Here is a 21,451-nt window from a genome sequence, read left to right as displayed (position 1 = left end):
GAACATATACAAATGAAAGTCCCGGTCGGAGAAAAATTATCTCAAGGAGAAAATGAATAAAGCTAATGTTACCACCACGTGACTTTCAAAAATCAGGTCTTCAGAATTCCTTTTAGCGTTTTTCCCATCACCAAACACATGCTAAGAAAAATATCACAGTTATAATTTATACCTTATCCAACATATGATAAATTTTGTACACTATACATAATGTACACTTAAATAAATACTCAAGTCATTACGATAATGTGCTACAAAAACAATCACTTGAAAAGAATGTATATCTTTATGAGCAGCTCATATCCAGATAATTTAGGTTGTGTGAGTGCATACCAAAAGCAGCTTGTTATTCTTTCTTACTCCTCTAGTTTAAAACAGTCTACTACCTTTGGGGCCACTGGAATTTTTAGTTTCAGAAGGCTTGTAAATAAATGAGAAGGTGTGAAAAGATATTCTGAAGATTCCTTGAGCATATAAAATAGGCCAATTTCGAAAATAGATAATTTGTATGCCTGGGAATTTTATACACTGGCGTATTTTTTAGATAATTCATTTCTAGAATTTCTTGGACCTGTATTTCAAACTAAGCCAATGGTAAAGTTGGATATAACTACACCTACAATACATGCAGCAGCATCAAAGGAAACATGAAGAATAAGTTTTTTACTGAAGTTCTTAAAATTCACATTCTTTTTAATTTTAATAATGAATTTACCATCTTTCTACAAAAATACATTATTATTCAAGATATATTTCCATAGCTACTTTATTCATTTGAAAAAAAACATTTATGATTAATTCATATAAGACAAATCTAAGTCTAGGCTGCTGCTTCAATTGGTAAATTATTCCAATTCATCAGGATAGGAAGGTAGAACGTACTAAAGAGTGAGCCAAAATCTCACACCAAAGGGTTCTTTGTGTCCTAAAATGTTAAATGGCCACATATTTTCTAAGGCTAACTTAGCCAGGAACTATGACCACCTGTTTAGTATTTGGTGGAATGATTTGATATTATACCTCAGAAGAGACAGAAAAGATCAACAGTCAACAGAACAAATTAGCGGTGAGACCAGAGAATAATAATGTATTCTCTCAGAATTAGATGAAGAAAAATTGCAAAAGCAATGAAAAATTGAAAGCCAGTGAGTAAAATGAAAAGCAACCAGGGTGAAACTACAATACAATGATGAAGAATAGTCAACAGCAACTACAAACATTGGGAAGCTAATAAGTACATGACAGAATACTAGGAATTTAATATATGCTCTCTCATTTAACTCTTAAATTAAAAAGTGAGGTAACTATCAGCATCATCTCTATTTTTCACATAAGAACTGAGGCTCAGAGAAGTGACCTGCCCAAGGCCACACGGTAAGTGACAGAACTTGGATTCCAACCCAGATTTGACTGCAAAGCTTGTTTAACTACTATATTTTATCTCAAGCTACCTCCCATTTTTCAAGGGGAAAACAAAGTAAATAAAGTGTAACATACCTTGCAGGGTTAAATTAAACAGAATTTCTTATGATTTCAAAGATGTTCCTTGAAAAAAGAAATAGATCTGCTGTCTACTCCCCCAAAGAGGCTGGGGGGAAGATTGTGATTAGGCCAAAAGCAAAAAGAATACACAGTTGGAAAATGCATGACAAAAATAAGCAAATGTCAGTAGAAGCATCTTTTCTGGTTCTCAAAGAGTTTAGAACAAGGGACATTGAATTAAGAATAAATTAAAGTTCAAAAGGCAATATAGTCACACGGTTTAAAAATGAAAGCAATACTAAAAGATATACAGAAAAGTCTCATCCTTACCCTTGCCTCCATCCATCTCATTCCTCTTCTCCCATCAAAGGTAATAACTTTTATTAGTTTCATGAGTATCTCTCTAGAATTTCTTTATGTAAAAATACATTTATTAAAGGACTTATTTCTCCAATTTATTACACATACTAAACACACTGATTTTCATTTTGCTTTTCTCACCAACAATATGAGAATAATTGATGCTACAATAGAATAAAAAACCTGTTAGATGAGATAATTTTAAAACATGACCAAAATCTATACTGACAAATACCATTATTCTAGCACTAAAATTAAATATATTTAATTTAAAGGCTTCAAAATACAAAAAGTTAACTTCCTTTAACCCCTAATCATCTTTTTAGCTATCCAAGCTTTCAACTGTTAACTATTTGGCAATGATTGAGTATTCTATATTACAATGGTTTTTCTCTCCTCTTCTACAATTGCTCAAGTAACAAACATATATAAATAACTTTTTGCCTTAGGCAGAGCCTTTTCCTTTGGGATAGAAAGTTCACATTATTGTCATAAGATGATCTTCCAAATATTGTTTCTTTTTAAAAACTGTATATATTTAAGGTGTACAACATGATGTTTTGATATACATATACACAGTAAAATGATTACTAGTCAAACACATTAGCATATCCATCTCCTCACGGTCACCTTTTTGTTATTTTGTGATAAGAACACCTGAAATCTACTCTCAGCAAATTTCCAGTGTATAATACAGTATTATCAACTATAGTAATCAGGCTGTGCATTAGGTTTTTAAATTTATAGTTTTGAATCCTAGTAAATCTTTGAATTTACTAGAAACTACTACTCAATGTAGAAAACCAGGGACTAGAAAGGTACTAATTTATTACAGTGAGTCCAATCTTACTAACTCAAACTATCTAAAAGTCAGAAAAACATCTAATAAAAAATTTAATTATTTTCATGTATAACAAATCATACCATATGGTACTTTAAAAATTAATAGTAGTGATACAGTTAAAAAAATAACTTTAACTCTAAAAACACTGGAAATTAATGACCCAAATAAAAACAATTATAGCTACCTATGCTGAGGAAAAAAAAATGCAAAAGTGAAAAAGCTGAATGGATAAATAAATAATGGCTAGCATTAATGGACAATGAACAAAATAACTGGTCAGAGGCTGGTAGCCATGGCAACAGCTTTCAGACACTATAAACACAGCTTCCAACTACTGAGGCCTCCTATTACTTGACTTCATTAACAATGATTCAAAGCATTTGTCATAACAATGAGTAAGCCATACAACAATGCTTTAGAACTGAAAACTTCAAAGCAAATTCTCACTTACCTTCCCTGTTAGAACGGAGGGAAATTCAGTATCAAACTTGTTGCTCAAGCCAAACCTTCAAAACAAAGACAGAACAAAATATGTTCTACCCAGCATATTTAAATATTTCCTTTTTGTAAAAAAAAAAAAGTTATAAACCTATGCATTTTTCTTTTGGCCTTTTGATTTAAAAATGTGCCCTGAAAAATTTTTTATATGATATTTATAGAAAGCAAATCTTTGATTATTAATCCAAACTAATTTTTAAAAAGCTTAACAAAAAGCAAACATTAAAGTGGGATTCTAACTCAACCCATGACGTAGGATTAAAAAATAATAAGTTAAAGAAACACATATTGAGCTGGAAATGTCCATTTTTAACTGAAATGTTTCAGTTAAAACCTACTTTAGTTGATAACTGTTGGAGCTGGATTATGGGTACTGTATGGGATTTCATTATACTATTCTTTCCACTTTTGTGTATGTATGCAAATGTTCCTAATAAAAACTACCCCTCCACAATTAATACAGCCTTTGGAACTACACAGTTTGACCACTTGTGACCAGTTACTATTCAGATACTCAAAGTTTAATCCTTATGAATGGCTTTCACGTTTGTGCTCAACCAGTTTTGAGAAAACAGATTCCAGACTTCAAAACTCTCTTTTCCAGTACACTCAGTGAAATCTGCATTAAGAAGTCAAAATGAATTTTATGAGGCTTTGCTCACTTGCTTGTTGATTTCAGGGATAACAAAGGTCACTTCCTGAATGTTAGATGATACTATTTCATATTAACTACAAGTTTACATTAGTGGAGGATAGGTTGTAAGCAAAAAGGAAAAGACAGTAACATTTACTGAGAACTCCATATGAGGTGGGCAATAACAGTAACAGCTACTAATAACTATGTACTTACCATGGGCTAGACACTGTGCTAACTAAATATAGTCACATGCTACATAACATGTTTCAAAGATAGACTGCATATATGATGGTGGTCCCATAAGATTATACAGGAGCTAAAAAATTTCTATTTCCTAGTGTTGCCATAGCCCTTATAATGTCATAGTCATAGCCTTCATAACATTGTAGTACAATATATTACACACGTTTGTGGTGATGCTGGTATAAACAAACTTACTTTGCCACCATAGAAAAGTATAGCACATACAATTACATACAATACATAATACATGATGATAATAACAAATGACTGTTACTGGCTTATGTATTTATTATACTATACTCTTTATTGTTATTTTAGAATATATTCCTTCTTCTAACAAAAAGTTAACTGTAAAATAGCCTCAGGCAGGCCCTTTTAGAAGTATTCTAGAAGGTACTGTTATCACAAGAGATGACAGCTCCGTGTTATTATTATCCCTAAAGACTTTCCAATGGGATAAGCTGTGAAGGTGGAAGTGATATTGATGATCGTGACCCTGTGTAGACCTAGGCTAATGTGTGTGTTTGTGTCTTAGATTTTAACAAAAAAGTTTAAAAAGTAAAAAAAAAAATTAATAGAATAAGGATATAAAGGAAATATTTTTGTACAGCTGTACAATGTGTTTGTGTTTTAAGCTAAGTATTATTACAAAAGAGTCAACGAGTTTCTAAAAATTGAACAGTTTATACAATTAAAAAGTTATAGTAAGCTAAGGTTAATTTATTATTGAACAGAGAATAGCATTTGAAAATAAATTTATTGTAGCCTAAGTATATGGTATTTACAAATTCTACAGTAGTGTACAGTAATATCCTGGGTCTTCACATTCACTTACCACTCACTCACTCACTCACTAACACATAGCAACTTCTGGTCCTTCAAGATCTATTCATGGTAAGTGACCTATTAAAGGTATAACATTTTTTGTCTTTTATATTATATTTTCTCTGTACTTTTTCTATGTTTAGATACCCAAATACTTACCATTGTGCTACAATTGCCTATAGTAATCAGTATAGTCACATGCTGTACAGGTTTGTAGCCTAGGAGCAACAGGCTTACCATATAGCTTAGGTGTGCACTAGGCTATGCCATCTAGGTTTGTGTAAGTATACTCTGTGATGTTCACACAATGATAAAATTGCCTAACAATGCATTTCTTAGGAGGTATCCCCACTGTTAAGTGACACATGACTCTACATTACTTTTACGCTTTAAAAGTCTTCAAGAGAAGTATTGTCAACCCCATTTTAAAGACAAAGAAGCTAACATCCAGAAAAAAATTCAAAAAATAAATTAAATGACTTGCCCACAGTCATGTATTAAGTGGGGAACACCAAAACTCCAATGTTGATCCCCTAAATCCTTATTTTATCCTATATTAAGTTCCTTGAGAACAGGAACTATGGGTTATTTATTTTGCTGTTTTCTATTATACCTAGCAGCATAATGAAATCTAATCAGTGTTGAAAAATGTTTGTTGAATAATAAACTACTGTACTATTTAACTGATTTATGGCACTTGGTTGTAGGGTCGCTTTAAAGAAATGTTAAGAATCAATGTCTGATTAAAACTCTGTGCAAGAACTAGAGGAACTGGGAAAACAAGAACAAAATAACCCCAGAGCTAGCAGAAGAAAATCTGAGAACCAAAAATCCACATAAAATATCAATGAAACCAAAAGTTGGTTCTTTGAAAGAATAAACAAGATTTACAGATGAGTAACAAAGAAAAAAGAGAGAAGATCCAAATAAGAGCAATCAGAAATGACAAAGATGACATTACAACCGATCCCATAGAAATACAAAAAATCTTCAGATAACTATTATGAACACCTAGTACACAAAATCCAAAATCTGGAGGAAATGGGTAAAATTCTGGAAACATACAAGCTCCCAAAATTGAATCAGGAAGATTTGAAGCCCTAAACAGAACAAGTTCCAAAATTGAATCAGAAATAAAACACCAACCAACCAAAAAAAAGCTCAAGACCATACTGATTCACAACCAAATTCTATTAGATGTACAAAGAAGAGCTGGTACCAATCCTACTGAAACGATTCCAAAAAATTGAAAAGGAAGGACTCCTTCCCAACTCATCCTATGAAGCTAGCATCATCCTTAGAGGAAAAGCTGGCAGAGAAAGAAGGAAAATAAGAAAACTACTGGCCAATATCCCTGACGAACATAGACACAAACATCCTCAACAAAATACTAGCAATCCGAATCCAGCAGCACATCAAAAAGTTAATTCGCCACGATCAAAGAGCCTTTATTCCTGGGATGCAAGGTTGGTTCAACATATACAAATCAATAAATGTAATTTACCACATAAACAGGATTAAAAACAACAAAGAAAAGATCATCTTAATAGGCACAGAAGAAGCTTTCGATAAAATTCAATATCCCTTCATGATAAAACCCTCAACAAACTAACCATCAAAAGAATGTACCTCAAAATAATAAGAGCTATGTATGAGAAACCCACAGCCACCATCATACCCAACAGGCAAAAGCTGGAACCATTCCCCTTGAGAACTGGAACAAGAAAAAAAATGTCCACTCTCACCACTCCTTTTCAACATAATACTGCAAGTACTACTCAGAGCAGTCAGGCAAGAGAAAGAAAAAAAGGCATGCAAACAGGAAAAGAAGAAGTCAAACGATCTCTTTTTGCAGACAATATGATTCTACACCTAGAAATCCCTAAAGACTTGCCAAAAGGCTCCTTGAACTGATAAAGAAAAAACTTCACTGAAGTTTCAGGAAATAAAATCAATGTACAAAAGTCAGTAGAATTTCTATACACCAACAACATTTAAGCTGAGAGCCAAATCAAGAATGGCATCCCATTTACAATAGTCAAACAAACAAACAAACAAAACAAAACAAAAACCTGAGGAATACATCTAACCAAGAAGGTGAAAAATGTCTACAAGGAGAACTATAAAACACTGCTGAAAGAAATCAGAGATGACAGAAACAAATGGAAAGATATTTCATGCTTACGGATTGGAAGAATCAATAACATAAAAATGGCCATACTGCCCAAAGCAATTCAAAGATTCAATGCTATACCTGTCAAACTACAAACATCATTCTTCATGGAATTAGAAACAACTATTCAACAATTCACATAGAAACAAAAAAGGACCTAAATAGACAAAGCAATCCCAAACAAAAATAACAAAGCCAGAGGCATCATATTACCTGACTTCAAACTATACTACAAGGGTATAGTAACCAAAACAGCATGGGACTGGCACAAAAACACACATACACCAATGGAACAGAATAGACCACAGAAATAAAGCTGCACACCTACTACCATCTGATCCTTGACAAAACTGACAAATGTGAGTAATAGAGAAAGGCACCTCTGTTCAATAAATGGAGCTGGGATAACTGGCCAGCCATATACAGAAGAATTAAGCTGGAACACTATCTGTCATGATATACACAAATTAACTCAAGATGGAGTAAGTACCTAAATATAAGACTTCAAATTATAAAAATCCTAGAAGAAAACCTGGGAAACACCCTTCCCAACATTGGCCTTGGCAAAGGATTCATGATTAAGTCTTTAAAAGCAACTGCAACAAAAACAAAAATTATTAAGACCTAGTTAACCTAAAGAGCTTCTGCACAACAAAAGAAATTATCAATAAACAGACAACATACAGAATGGGAGAAAACATCCACTATCCATGCATCAACAAAGGTATAATATACAGAATCTATTAGGAATTTAAATAATTCAATAAGCAATAAACAAATAGCCCCATCAAAAAGTGGGCAAAGGGCACGAAGACACATTTCTCAAAAAAACACATATAAGGGGCCAACAAACATATGAAAAAATGCTCATCATCACCAATCATTAGAGAAATACAAATCAAAACTACATTTCATGCCAGTCAGAATGGCAATTATTAAAAAGTAAAAAATAACAGATGTTGGCAGGACTGCTGAGAAAAGGGGATGCTTATACAACATTGGTGGGAATTTAAATTATTTCAGCTACTGTAGAAAGCAGTTTGGAGATTTCTCAAAGAATCAAAAATAGAACTACCATTTGAACCAGCAATTCCATTACTGGGTATATACCCAAGGGAAGATACATTGTTCTACCAAAATTACACATGTGACCATATGCTCATCGCAGCATTATTCATAGCAGCAAGGATATGGAATTGACCTACGGGTCCATCAATGGCGGACTAAAGAAAATAAGGAACATATACACCATGGAATCCTATGCAGCCATAAAAAAGAACAAAATCATGTTCTTTGCAGTAACATGGATGCAGCTGGAGGCCATTATCCTAAATGAATTAACACAGAAACACAAAACCAAATATCGCATGTTCTCACTTATAAGTGGGAGCTAAGCATTAAGTACACATGAACATAAAGATGGGAATGACAGACACTGTGGACTACACGAAGTGGGAAGAAGGGAGGTGAGTAAGGGTTGTAAAACTCCCTGTTGGGTACTATGCTCACTACCTGGGTGATGGGTTCAATTGTACCCCAAACCTCAGCATCACGTAATACAGCTTTGTAATGAAACTGCACATGTATCCCCCAAATCTAAAAGTTGACAAAGAAAAAAATAACCTCTATACAGGAATTTCATATTGTCCTTGTATCATTTATACTAATAACTCATTTTCAAGGACACGTGCAGTTTTAAGCACAAAAACTCTCTATATTTAGCAGCTAGTAGCAAGATACATACCTGTACATAAATACACTATATTATGTATGTTTAAAATGTATTTTGAAACAAATTTTGTATTTTAAAATAGTCGAGTAAATAAATTAGCAATTGAAAAAAGATTTTAACTACATTTAAAAAATCCTTCATTAATTCTGTTCAGGTGTGTCAGTACAACATGTAATGAAAATATTATATACAAATACATATTCCCTTTAAATCAATGCACAGACACAAGAGTATAGCTAAACTGAAAACAAGGTGGGACACCATTATGCATGAATTTTTACGGCAATCTTCATCTGCTGCTTGAGAAATTGACATTCTAATATTAAACTTATTTGTAATTATTTGCTTCAACAACCAATAACAAATATTTAATATTACAAGAAACATATTTTATTTAAATCTATTCAGTGAGTGAAGTAGTGACTTTATCACTAGTGAAAAGATGCAATTCATTATTACACGAAGAGTAAATTCTTATTGTACAAACACATAGATGTAGTTTTCATTTTTAGAAAGTAGATATGATTATTTTAAGTAGACCTCTATTTCCACATCTTGTCTAAATGCCTTATAGATGCAACATCAGTAACATGTTCCTACCTTGATTAGCAATTGCTGCTAATTTAGCTTTTGCCAGCTGTCATTCCCCTACTAGATATCAAATATGCAGTCAATACAGACAGATATATCCTTCAAAATGTATATATTATTTTTATTGTTTTAAAAATTCTTAGCTTTACTATTCCCTCTTTTCACTTATCACCAGACAAATGAACTGTCCACTGCTTCCATTTCCCTAATATCTCCTTTCTTAAGAAATTTTGAAACTTGATTTTTGATACTGTCATTTTGCTGAAAATAATCTCTTATTCAGTAAATTTACTCAAAATGACAAGTCCATCTTGTCTTGTTTATTGCCAAATTCAATGTCTTCTCAGAACTTTTTCAGTTGACTTTGTTTGCAGCTGTGACACTGTTGATAACTCCCTTCCTAACACTCCCATTCTTTCATTCTGCCCTCAGACTCCATAGTTCTTCCAAAATTTAGTTTTTAGTCTTCTGCTTTTCTTTCTAAGCAAACTATAAAAGTTCATCTGTATTTGACAACTTTGACAATCATTTTTCTCTGTTAACAATCATCATATCTATAGCTCTAGTAATATATTTTCGTACATGCTCTGGTCCCTCATCTTTAATTGTATACTGAAAATTTCTGTTTGGACATCTTGCCACAAAATAATACCACCTTAAGTGAAACCTGTCTAAAACTAAATGTTATATTTTCTTGGAACCTGGTTCCCCCTTTCAAATTCATCTCTATCAATGGCACATTACTCTCTTCCTTTAACCTATACCTTGGTATCATATTCGCACCCTCCCTCTCCTATGTTTTGCATCTTGCTCACAGCCAGGTGGTCCCTAAATCATGTTATTTGCTCCTTTGAAATCATTCTCATAATGATCCCTTCCTTTCCATTGTCACTGCTACACTGGCTCTTGTCCTTGCTCATGTGGTTCTCCTTGCTTCCTCTCCGAAGTTTAAGTCTAAGTCCTACTCAGCCTTCAAGGCTCAAGTTCCAACCCCTGCTGTAATGCCTTCAATGTCAAAGCCTTCATGGATTCCTTCTTTATCTAAATACTCACGGCCACTTCTAATGTGCACTATACAATTCAACAGTTAACAAAATGTTGTCTTTTATTCCTTGCTGCTCCATATCAATATCTTAAAAGGCAATTTTCCTGTTAGCTTTGTAAAGCAAAGCCTATACTTCGTTTTCTCTGTGTTCTTCACAGTGTTTAGCCCAGTGCTCAAGTTCTAGAGAAATACTTGCTATATTCACATTACTAACTTTCTTCTCCAAGATATAAAGGGATTTCCTTTTCTAAAATATAAAAAATATATTAGAAATGGTAACTAAAGTGTTGCTTTATTTCTTAAATTACTCCCTTATGACCTACATATATCCATATAAAAAGTATGAAGAAAGGCAAAGTAGGCTTGATACTCTCATAGTTTTGGCTAATAGGCAGCAGCAATCTTGTTCTTGCCTATAAGACATTTTTTTCCCTTAACTTTCCCTTTTATAGACTCAGCACACTAAAAAAATACTTAACTCAAATAACTTTAGGTACATTTCACTTAGCAGCTACTAGGAAATGTTGAAATGGCTGCTGCTGAATAAACACCTCAGCTGGGTTTCATAAACAAACCATTAAGTTAAGAATTATGAGTCCAGAGAGGCTAGACAAACTTATCTACTTATTACTGATCAGTGGTAGATATTAGCCAAGATGTGGGGCTCAGCAGGCACTTAGGAAGTGCTCACACTATCATTTTATCAACTTCATTAAATATAGAACCTATTGTACGTTTGAAGCTGACCCAGCTGGTAGTTCTCAATGACTGTATTTTCTTCGTCAAGTGTCTTCAATGCCCATATTTTTAATTTCTTAGACAAATTCTTTGAAGTAAAGGAAACCGAGGCAAAGGATCTATACTCTCACTTCCTCTTCCCTTTTCTCTCCCTCCCCATACCTCTCACCATTTTTCATATTTGAAAATGGCCATATACCAGCCTTTCAAAATCTTGCACAAATTAAAGTTCACGTACTCAGTTTAAGAAAATGTGGTAAAATTCTGCCAATAAGACATGACTTCACTAGAAAACCATGAACTTAGTAATACTGATTCTGAAGCATGTGCACTGAACTCTATTTGCTACACCAAGGAAAAGGCTATGCCACAAAATAAAAGGAGATTTTTAAAAGATCCTAGTTAAATCTCTTTAATATTTCATATGAGAAAAATGTCTTCCCATACTATATAATGGCAAGTTACCATGGCTTCAATATTCTCAAAGCCTAAAACCTTAAAAAACTTCACCTTACATAAAAACAAATTAACAATGCATCACTGTAATTTCTCAGACAACTGTTACAGAAAAGGCATTCCATTCCCTGATTTGAGAAGTATCAATATTTGTATTGCTAAGTTTTTGGAGAAATACACTTTGGCAAAATTGGCCATCTTTGTCAATTCTATAATCTAATAACTTCAGCTTTCTTAATTTTAATGAGAATTTTATGAGCCTCTGCGAATTAGTAATATGTTGTCTCTACTAATCTTCATGCAGGTGTAATGGTAAATATCTATATATTTTAAGTAATATAAAGAGGGTGGTATATGTCTATAAGGAAAACAACCTCATGTGATGGAACGTTTTTTTCTGTATTTCAATACATTAGATCCAAATATTTATCCTAAAAATATCAAGAAGAAATGTGATACTGTTATATTATTCAGATGTACCGTATTTTTGAACCACAATACTTCCAAGAGACATTTCATTATTTCTGTTTCTATAGTCTCAAATCTGTAAGAGTTAATATAATCATATTTTTAAAAATTTGGACAAAGATCTCCTAATATCCATTTATGATCATCATCTCAGAACTGGAAATACAAGTAGTATGATTACGTCATTCTACTTCTTAAGAAATTATAATGAATTTCATGTTAAAAGACTAATATCTTCTTAAAGTAACTAGAAACCCAAAACATTAAGATAATACTCTGACACATAGGGAATAGCTTAACAAAGCTTTCAGAGGTAAGCTCATGCCATAAACTCCATCACTGGTGATACTGGTACTGGTGATATTGTTGTATTCACACACATCTATGCTCAGAAACAAGTGCTCTCCACAGCAGGATTCAACTAACGTATCTGTTGAGGGCCCACAGTATAGTTTGTACTATCTGGGCACACTGAGTGTTACTAAAGTGAACCAATATTCATTCAACTCACCTCTTGTCAGGTACTGTGCTATGCACTGAGGATTCAGAGGGAATCAGAAATTGTTCTTGTCATTGCAATTTACAATTTAGTGGAAAAAAAAGAAGACTTGCAGAAGGTGGTGACATATAGAGAGCCAGGGAAATGGGAGCCAGGTAAATGGGAGGTGAATGTTAGCATTCTAGGTGGAGGCCCCAGATTGAGCAGAGGCAGTGAGATAAAAAAAAACAAAACAAAACAAAACAAAAAAAAACAGCACGCTGTGAACAGGAACATACAAGCAGTAAGGGAAATGGCAAAAGTTTAGACTGACAGATACACAGAGTCCATTTCTGTATGCTCTGTTATGGAGCTTAGATTCTCACATGAAGGGAAAAACCACAAGATAATCTTAAGCAGGAAAAATGGTTTGATTAGATCTGTATTTTTTGTGTCTTAATCTAGCAGCAGGCTGGAGGATGGATGTGAGGATGGCAAGGTTGAAGGCAAGATGACTAGCCAGGGTAGTGAAAGGGTCCTGAATCAATAAAGTGGTGGTAGGGAGAAAAAGAAATTCTTAAGCCATGTATTGTTGATATTTGCTAATTGCTTAGCAGTGGCAAGTGTGAGTGGGGAGAACTAAGCATGCTTTAATGGGATAGGTGGAGGTACCTTCAACTGAGGTTGTGAATACAGAACTCGGAAAGCTATTTTGAGCATTTGGGGGTGGGGATATGAGGGGGGTGTTGGGAGATTTTTGTTTATGTCAAATTTAAGATAACAGTAAGCTACCAAGTGAAGAAGCCCAGATAAGAGCCCAAGCAGAGTCTGGTCAAGAAATCCCTATTTGGGAGCCATGAGATAACTGAATCTATGAGAGGTAAGATGAGACCATCTAGGGAGAGTAGGGAATAAGAAGAGTAGTGGGCTGAGAACAAAACTCTAGAGATTGCTGGTATTTAAAGGTCAAGAAGGAAGAGAAGCCCATGAATGAACAGGTAAGAAACTGCCAGAAAAGTAAAAGGAACACCAGGAGAGTGAAGTGGCCAAGGAGTTCTGTGATTTATTTTGGCTGGCAAAATGTTTTTTCTTAAATTAGAATTTGAATACCATTAGATGAGATACATAACTTTCAGTTCAACTAAAGCCCCATCTCTCCTTATGCTGCGCTATTTTCTGTGACCTGCCTTGCCTCTGAAGTCCTGTGTGTTTGTGAACCCTGGAGTAGAAGCTTCTAAAAAAGAAGAAATCATTTTAAGTATCAAATGTAGCAGAGAGAACCTGAAGGATAGGGAATGAAAGATGTCCACTAATTTAGCAACAAGAGGGTCACAGTGATGTTAATTAAGGATAGCTCCTCTGTGGTTTTGGTAGCAGAATCCAGATCAGAGAGGGGTAAAGATAAAACAGATAAGGTAAATGTAGCTACTTTTTTTAGAAATTTGAAGGATAAGAAAGAGAGATTGGATAGTAGCTAAAGGGAACACGGGCATAGGAAGGCTTTTGTCTTATTTTGTTTTTTAAAAATTAGAGACTGAATATGGTTACAGGTTGAGCCAGTAGAGAGGTAATATTGGAGAGATGGGTGGCCTGGTGGAGCAAGATCTGGGAGGAGGCAGGAAGAGAAAGGTATGGAAGGCACAAATGGACAGGTGAGCATTGGACACATGGAGGGTCTCCTTGAACTCTGAGACTGAAGGAAGATGGCACAGAAACTCAGAGCTAATTAAGATCCAATGCAGGTTTTCAGCAGGAAAGTGACATGACTAAACTGTGTTTTAAGAAAATTAGTTTGGCACAAGCACACAGGATGGACTGGAGTAGGGAGAGGCAGCAGACTGTGGCAATAATTCAAGCAGGAGATGATAGCAGCCCAAACCAGAGTGATGCCAAATAGGAATGAGAAAATGAAAAATCTAAGAGATATTTCAGAAACTATGATGACATAATCCTGGGGCAGACTGACACAGGGCAATTCAAGGAGAAGAAAGAGTCAAAATGACTCAAAGGTTTTGAATGTTACCTGGGAGATCAGAACGGTGGCATCAAGGAAAGAAATGAAACAAATGGAAAGCACGGGCAATGTGGAGAGGGATGTTGGGCTTAAAATATACTGACTTTGAGGTGATGGCTCTCAAATTTTAAACTTTGAGAAGAAACAAAATGCTCTATACAATAGAAGACTGCACAAAGAATGGAAAAAAAATCAGGGCTGGGAGATAATATTAAATATTTCATTTAGATAGGGTATATAGTTTAAGGCAACTCTAACACTCCTATGCCAGAAAAAAAATAAACAGAAGTTGATATTTTAGAAGTATCAGATAAGATTTTAGAATTCTCAGAATAAGATTACCTATTTCATAAGGATTTTACTTTACTTGATAAAAGGAAGGCTTCACCACCATACAAAGACCCATTTCTCAGATCCAGTTAAATTTTCTCCTAGACATGTAATCTCTTTCAAATACCAAGACATTTAATGTCATATCTGATTTCTAGGTGTAAGAATGTATACAATAAAACTAAATAAGTTTCCAAAGTATATACATTGGTTAGTGAGTCTAGTACTGGTTTGTTGCTTTTCAGGTTTTGGTTTCAGTCAATGAATACCACCAGTACTACCCGCATGCTCCTAATTAGAAGAATAGTATACCCATCACAAGGGCCTGGGCATGGCAAGTGTCAGTGTTCTTCTAATGAAGAAAATAGGTTGGAAAGTACCTGCGCAGGGTCGAATGGAACCACAAATAAATTTCAGGTAACTTTAATTTTATTTTCTTGTTCCTTCTCCTTTGCATGAATTTTGCAAATGTGGAGGTGGAATGTTGGAGTATAAAATCATGGACTAAAGGGACATGTAACATAATTTGCATAAAAGTAACCTTTGGTACCAGCCATCATAATTAGTTCGAGTAATAAATTGTCTCCCTAGTGACAAAAGGAATGGAAGTAAAACCGTGCAATAAGCTGGCATATAAACATTGCAGGCTATCTGCAAAATTCTTGGACCAAGAAAAATTGTCTTAAAATTTCCTAATCAAAAAGTAGCTCTAAAACCTTCCCCCGACCCTTCCCCAATTTCAAAATATTTGTTAATATATTTGATGCAAAGATTACAAAAGTATATTACAATTAAAATACACAACATGTCATGCCTGTAGTCCCAGCTACTCGGGAGGCTGAGGCAGGAGAATTGCTTGAACCTGGGAAGTAGAGGCTGCAGTGAGCCAAGATCATGCCATTGCACTCCAGCCTGGGCGACAGAGCGAGACTCCATCTCAAAAAAAAAAAAAAACCCAAAAAACAACAACTCAACGATGTTAAAAATTCAAACTAATATAAGGGAGGTAGTACATACATGATTTAATATAACATGAACTCAATTGAAAGTCAAAGGGACTAGGTGAGCCATCATCAAAACCAGAGGCAGCATGACATAATAACAAAAAGGAACCTATTTTGAAAATGCAGTAAAAGATAGCATAGTTCAGAGGGTGAACATGACACAGTACTCAAACTTCCAAACAGTTACGGTCCAAGCAAATAAAAATGAGGAAGCACTTTTTAAAGCCCAGAGAATCATCAACATCTTTGCCCTGTAGCTATGTTATGAAGTCCCTCCCCATTTTATTTTCTCAAATATTCAATTTTTTCTCAAGATTTCAATTTTTAAAAAAACCACCCTGGATAAATTTTAAAGAAATCATGCTCAGCTCCCAAAGTACTAATTTCCATATATATTTAATGCCTGTATATTTCATATTTGGGCATACAAAATCCCTTGGAGGTAAATTATCTCGGAACTGAAAAGCTTTGGAAACCATCTACTCCAAACCCTTCATTTTAGAGATGAAGAAATCAAGGCGCAGAAATCAGAAAAAGCAACCTGACCAAGGTCACAGGAAGCAAAACCAGGACTAGCATCTAAGAGCCCTGACTCAATCCGTTTCTCTTTCTACTTTCCATAGCTGCCTCTCAACCTGAACCTCTAATCGAGTGATATACAAGGAAGGATTAGATAGGAAGAATGGATGGATGAATATGCGGGTGAATGAACATTCTATTATTATTCACAAAATGTATCATGTTTCTGTTTTGAAGAATGCAAGCCTAGTTCTTGTCACATGTCACAGCAATTGCTGTTTCCCACAAAGTATCAATCTTGTCAGCGAAAAAACGCTCTGGTACATCCTGCAGTTTAGAGACTGTTCACTTGCCAGCATACGTACAAGAAAGGAGACTCACCCCTACTCCAATCGCTCTGGCTCCCAAACCCCTAACTTCCCTCTCCTATACTCACTCTTTACCTGGCATTGGTGCATCATATTTACATTCACCTCACTTCCTTCACACGTATCCACCCATGGTTTCCCCATTTAGACCTGGTGTCCTTTCCTAACTGTACGCCTCAGTAAACCCTCCCCCACTCCACAGGCCCCTCGATCACTTCTCATTCCTCTGTTGCCAAATCTCAGGCTTTTCAAGTCCCAAGACCCCCTCTCGCTTACACAGTGATGTGGCCGGCACCCCGCACTAATACAGGGTCGGGAGCATATCTCCGCAGATGCTCCTCGCTCACTACCCGAGGCGGGGGCGGCGCCTCCTCCTCCTCTTCCTCCTCCTCCTCTTCTTCCTCCTCCTCCTCCTCTTCCTCCCCCTCTTCCTCCTCATCCTCCTCGTCATCGTCGGGCCCAGATACAGACGACGACGACGACGGCGACGACGACGACGTTGCCGCTTCTTCTTCCTCCTCCTCCAGTTCAGAGATGGTGTCGAACTCCGCCATGTTGGGCAGCAGGATGCTCATCACGTGACCTCGCGATCGCCGCCACTCTCCCGGAGAGGAGTTTGAACCTGCTGAGGTGCTGCAAGAGGAGGGGGAACGAAATGAAGAGAAAGAGGAGGGGTGTAGGGACAGGATTTGAGGAGACGCGCCTGCGTGTTGGGCAGACGGGGGGGGGGGGGGGGGGCGGCTGTTGGAGGCGGGGGCACTAGAGAGGAGCAAAGTCAGTGTACGCTTGCGCGGCTCCAAGGGGAGGGGGCCGCTAGAGGTGAACTCCAAGGAATCATCCAGGTCCGGTCTGCGGGTGCTCGCCTTAATACTGCTCTCTGAGCGTCAGCTACTTGTGTTCTGGGTATCTTCTGATTTGATTTCCTATTAGTTAATACTGGGCATTATTAACCCCACTGCAGGCGGGTGAGGGAAAGCGTATTGTATAAAAGTAAGATTAGAACTTTATCCAAAATATCTCAAGGTATATACCAATCCCTTACGTTTGTTCAACATTGCAGTTTAAAAGCCATGCGTCATAACTTTGTCACAATCTTGGGAGGCAGGGTAAGCACTTTTATTAGCATTTTACTTACGAGGAAACTTTTTACTACTTCTACTATGTAATACTTAACGGAAGACTTAAGTCAGGGACTGTGTTAAGTGCTCTGTATGTGTATCTCATTTAATCCTCCGCAACCCTATGGGGTATGTATCATGATGATTTTATTTTACAGATGGGAAATCTAGCTGCGGAGAAAATAAGTAATTTGTCCAGTGTCAGGGAGCTACTAAATGGCAGACTTGATTTTAAATTTGGTGGTCTCTTCTGATTCCAAAAGCCCAGTACTCTTAACCAAAAGGCTGTACTGCCTGAAGTTATTTGGAAAGATTTTGTAGAGTGGTGCCTCTTGGGCTCTTCCTTAAAAGATGAATCAGAATATGCATGCTTGAATTTTGGAGTGTTTTTTGGGGGAGGGGGCAGATGGAGGGAGTGAAAGGAGCATTCTAACCTAAGGAAACCTTAATTAACATCATCCATTTTCCAGGCACTGAGCTAGACCCTCACGTACAATATTTCAGTTAACCCTTAATCCTGAGAGGTAGGTATCATTATATCTATTTTATTACATGACAAAAGTGGGTTTCGGAAGTTAAGTAATTTATTCAGGTATATGGTGACCTTTTGTCCAAAATTTTCCATTTTAAATAGTCTATCCTATCTTCTTTATACTCGCTAAAATGTTGTGGAGATCACATATTTTGCGTTTCTAAATAGTGTGCCAAACTGTTTTATACTTGGCAGTAGCACAAAAATCCATATCATTAAGACAGTAAAGTCACACAGCTGCTAAGTAACAGAACAAACACTGTAATCCAAGCATTCTAATACCAGCTTCACTGCTCTTTCTGCTACACTACGGCTGTATCCCTATCAGATGGTGTGTCTCTGGGGAAACAGACATAGTCAAACTTTAATTTAGGATGAGCATGACATTATCAGTATAAACAAAGTATTTAATGTGTGTGAAGTAGGAAGAAATTAGTTCTGTAAGAGAAATGAATCAAACCATTATCATCAAGGAGTATGTGTTATTAAAATGAAAAGCCCATTTTTATTCAAAAGTTGGATTATTTAGGGAACTTTAAAAATAAGTCATAACACTATCAATAAGCAACAAATTACAACTTTTTGTCGTTTAGATGACTGTATCTACTAGCCAGGAATTATAGAAGATGGAACCTTAAAATATTTTGTAGTAGCCTTCTGGCAAGACATATATCATATATCTTTGCTTTTTTTGGATGTTAATAAATGTGTCAGAGTTAAGATCAAAATTAATACTCTGCAACAGTTCTTTTCTTTCAAGAAGCAAAAAAAAAAAAAAACCAAAAAAACAAAAAACAAAAAACTGTAAACGACATTTAAAATTTTTCCAAATATCTTATCCACGAAGGTCCACTAAGTCTGTGTATAGAGGGAAAAGTATTTCACCGACTACTGCTTAAATGATAGCTTCTCCTCACACTCAAGATTAGGCTAGGAAAGGCTATTTGAAGGACAGAAAGGGAAAGGAGTAGGGGGTGGACTCTGTAATAAGTGCAAGTAAGATATTGGAACTATGGTAAAAGTGGAGAAATTATGGCCATGGAGAATGAGAAGGAAGGAAAGGGATGGGGAAAATCTGTTAAAATAGAAAGAAGGGGTGGGAGCGCGTGCTGCTGGGAGTTGCTTGGAGGTTGGCGGCGCGGGGCTGAAGGCTAGCAAACCGAGCGATCATGTCGCACAAACAGATTTACTATTCGGACAAATACGACGACCAGGAGTTTGAGTATCGACATGTCATGCTGCCCAAGGACATAGCCAAGCTGGTCCCTAAAACTCATTTGATGTCTGAATCTGAATGGAGGAATCTTGGCGTTCAGCAGAGTCAGGGATGGGTCCATTATATGATCCATGAACCAGAACCTCACATCTTGCTGTTCCGGCGCCCACTACCCAAGAAGCCAAAGAAATGAAGCTGGCAAGCTACTTTTCAGCCTCAAGCTTTACACAGCTGTCCTTACTTCCTAACATCTTTCTGATAATATTATTATGTTGCCTTCTTGTTTCTCACTTTGATATTTAAAAGATGTTCAATACACTGTTTGAATGTGCTGGTAACTGCTTTGCTTCTTGAGTAGAGCCACCACCACCATAGCCTAGCCAGATGAGTGCTCTGTGGACCCACAGCCTCAGCTGAGTGTGATCCCAGAAGCCACGATGTGCTCTGTATCCAGAACACACTTGGCAAATGGAGGAAGCATCTGAGTTTGAGACCATGGCTGTTAACAGAGATCATGTAAACTTGCTGTTTTTGTTTTTTTCCTGCCGGGTGTTGTATGTATGGTGACTTGTGGATTTATGTTTCAGTGTACTGGAAACTTTCCATTTTATTCAAGAAATCTGTTCATGTTAAAAGCCTTGATTAAAGAGGAAGTTTTTATAATCTAAAAAAATAAAAAATAAAAAATAAAATAAAATAAAAAAAAATAGAAAGAGGCCCCTCGTATTTAGTCAGATGTCAAAAGGACCAAACAGTTCAGGGAAGTGCTATACTTGGCTAAACGCACAAGGTAGTCAAATCTGTCCATCTGTTTTCTGGCTTATATATTGTGATTAAAAGTCATATGTGATACCAAAGGTCATTTGTTTTGCTTAACTATAGGAGAATTTGGAATTAAGCAAGCTGAAGAAAAATACATTTTGTTTATCCATTGTCAGTAAACACGAGAAACACCATGGTTTCTGAATGGTACCTTAGTATTAAGAATAGTAAATCGAGGAGTAGATGGAGAAGAAAGCAGGTTGTGTAACATTATGCCTAACTTGCTAAGCAGGGTATGGGGGTATTTCTCCCATATAATTAATAGGGAACTGAGGCATGAGATCATTAACCATCTAAGAGGTTTCAACCTTAACAGCTGAAAAGAATTGTAACCTTTTAAAGACAGCTTTATTTTATTTATTTATCAAAGCATTCAATTCATTAGTTTTAGTTACAGAGTTGTGCAACTGTCACTACAAACTAGTTTAAAATATTTACATCATCCCCAAAAGAAAGCTCTGTCCCATTTTTCAGCCATTCCCCATTCATCCCCAACACTTGGTAAGCATTAATCTACTTTCTTTTCTACAGATTTGTTTAATGGACATTTAAATAAATGGGATCATACACTAAGTGGTCTTTGTGTCTAGCTTCTTAGCATATGTTTTTGTGGTTCGTCAATGTTGTTTCATGTATCAGTACTTTATTCCTTTTAATTGATGAATAACATTCCATTGTTGGGGTAAATCGTATTTTGTTTATCTGCTTACCAGTTGATGACATATGGGTTGCTGCCACATTTTGGATGTTATGAAAATGCTGCTATAAACATTTGCACACATGCTTCTGTTTGAACATAGGTTTTAATTTTTCTTGTATAGATAACCTATGAGTGGAATTCCCGAGTCATATGCTAAGATGATGTTGAACTTATTAAGACACTGCCAAGCTGTTTTTCCAAAGTGACTTCATCAGTTTACATTCCCACAAGCAATGCAGGAGAGCTCCACTTTTTCCA

General features: G+C 35.9%; 1 protein-coding gene and 1 pseudogene across 4 annotated transcripts in view; one reads left to right on the top strand and one right to left on the bottom strand.

Annotated features, from left to right (window-relative positions):
* CHIC1 (cysteine rich hydrophobic domain 1) overlaps positions 1 to 17,785 on the bottom strand; it is a 120,622-nt gene extending 102,837 nt beyond the window's left edge. For all 3 annotated transcript variants that reach the window (XR_002519436.2, XM_003917891.5, XM_009197817.4), the window contains exons 1-2: positions 17,082 to 17,785; positions 3,138 to 3,192 (exon numbers count right to left, since the gene is read on the bottom strand). Coding sequence is in view for 2 of the 3 variants with exons in the window: in XM_003917891.5 (XP_003917940.1) it covers positions 3,138 to 3,192; positions 17,082 to 17,380 (354 nt within the window). In the remaining variant the exon portion in view is untranslated. The remainder of the gene's footprint in view (positions 1 to 3,137; positions 3,193 to 17,081) is intronic.
* Positions 17,786 to 19,530: 1,745 nt separating this feature from the next.
* Positions 19,531 to 20,318, top strand: LOC108583809 (annotated as a pseudogene). The gene has a single exon (XR_001898599.3). The product of XR_001898599.3 is annotated as a cyclin-dependent kinases regulatory subunit 1 pseudogene (transcript).
* The last annotated feature ends 1,133 nt before the right edge of the window (positions 20,319 to 21,451 follow it).

The sequence above is a fragment of the Papio anubis genome, chromosome X (genome assembly GCF_008728515.1).
Source record: "Papio anubis isolate 15944 chromosome X, Panubis1.0, whole genome shotgun sequence".
Taxonomy (NCBI): Eukaryota; Metazoa; Chordata; class Mammalia; order Primates; family Cercopithecidae; genus Papio; species Papio anubis.
The sequence above is the reverse complement of the archived record's forward strand: the minus strand, read 5'-3'. Positions and strand labels throughout refer to the sequence as shown.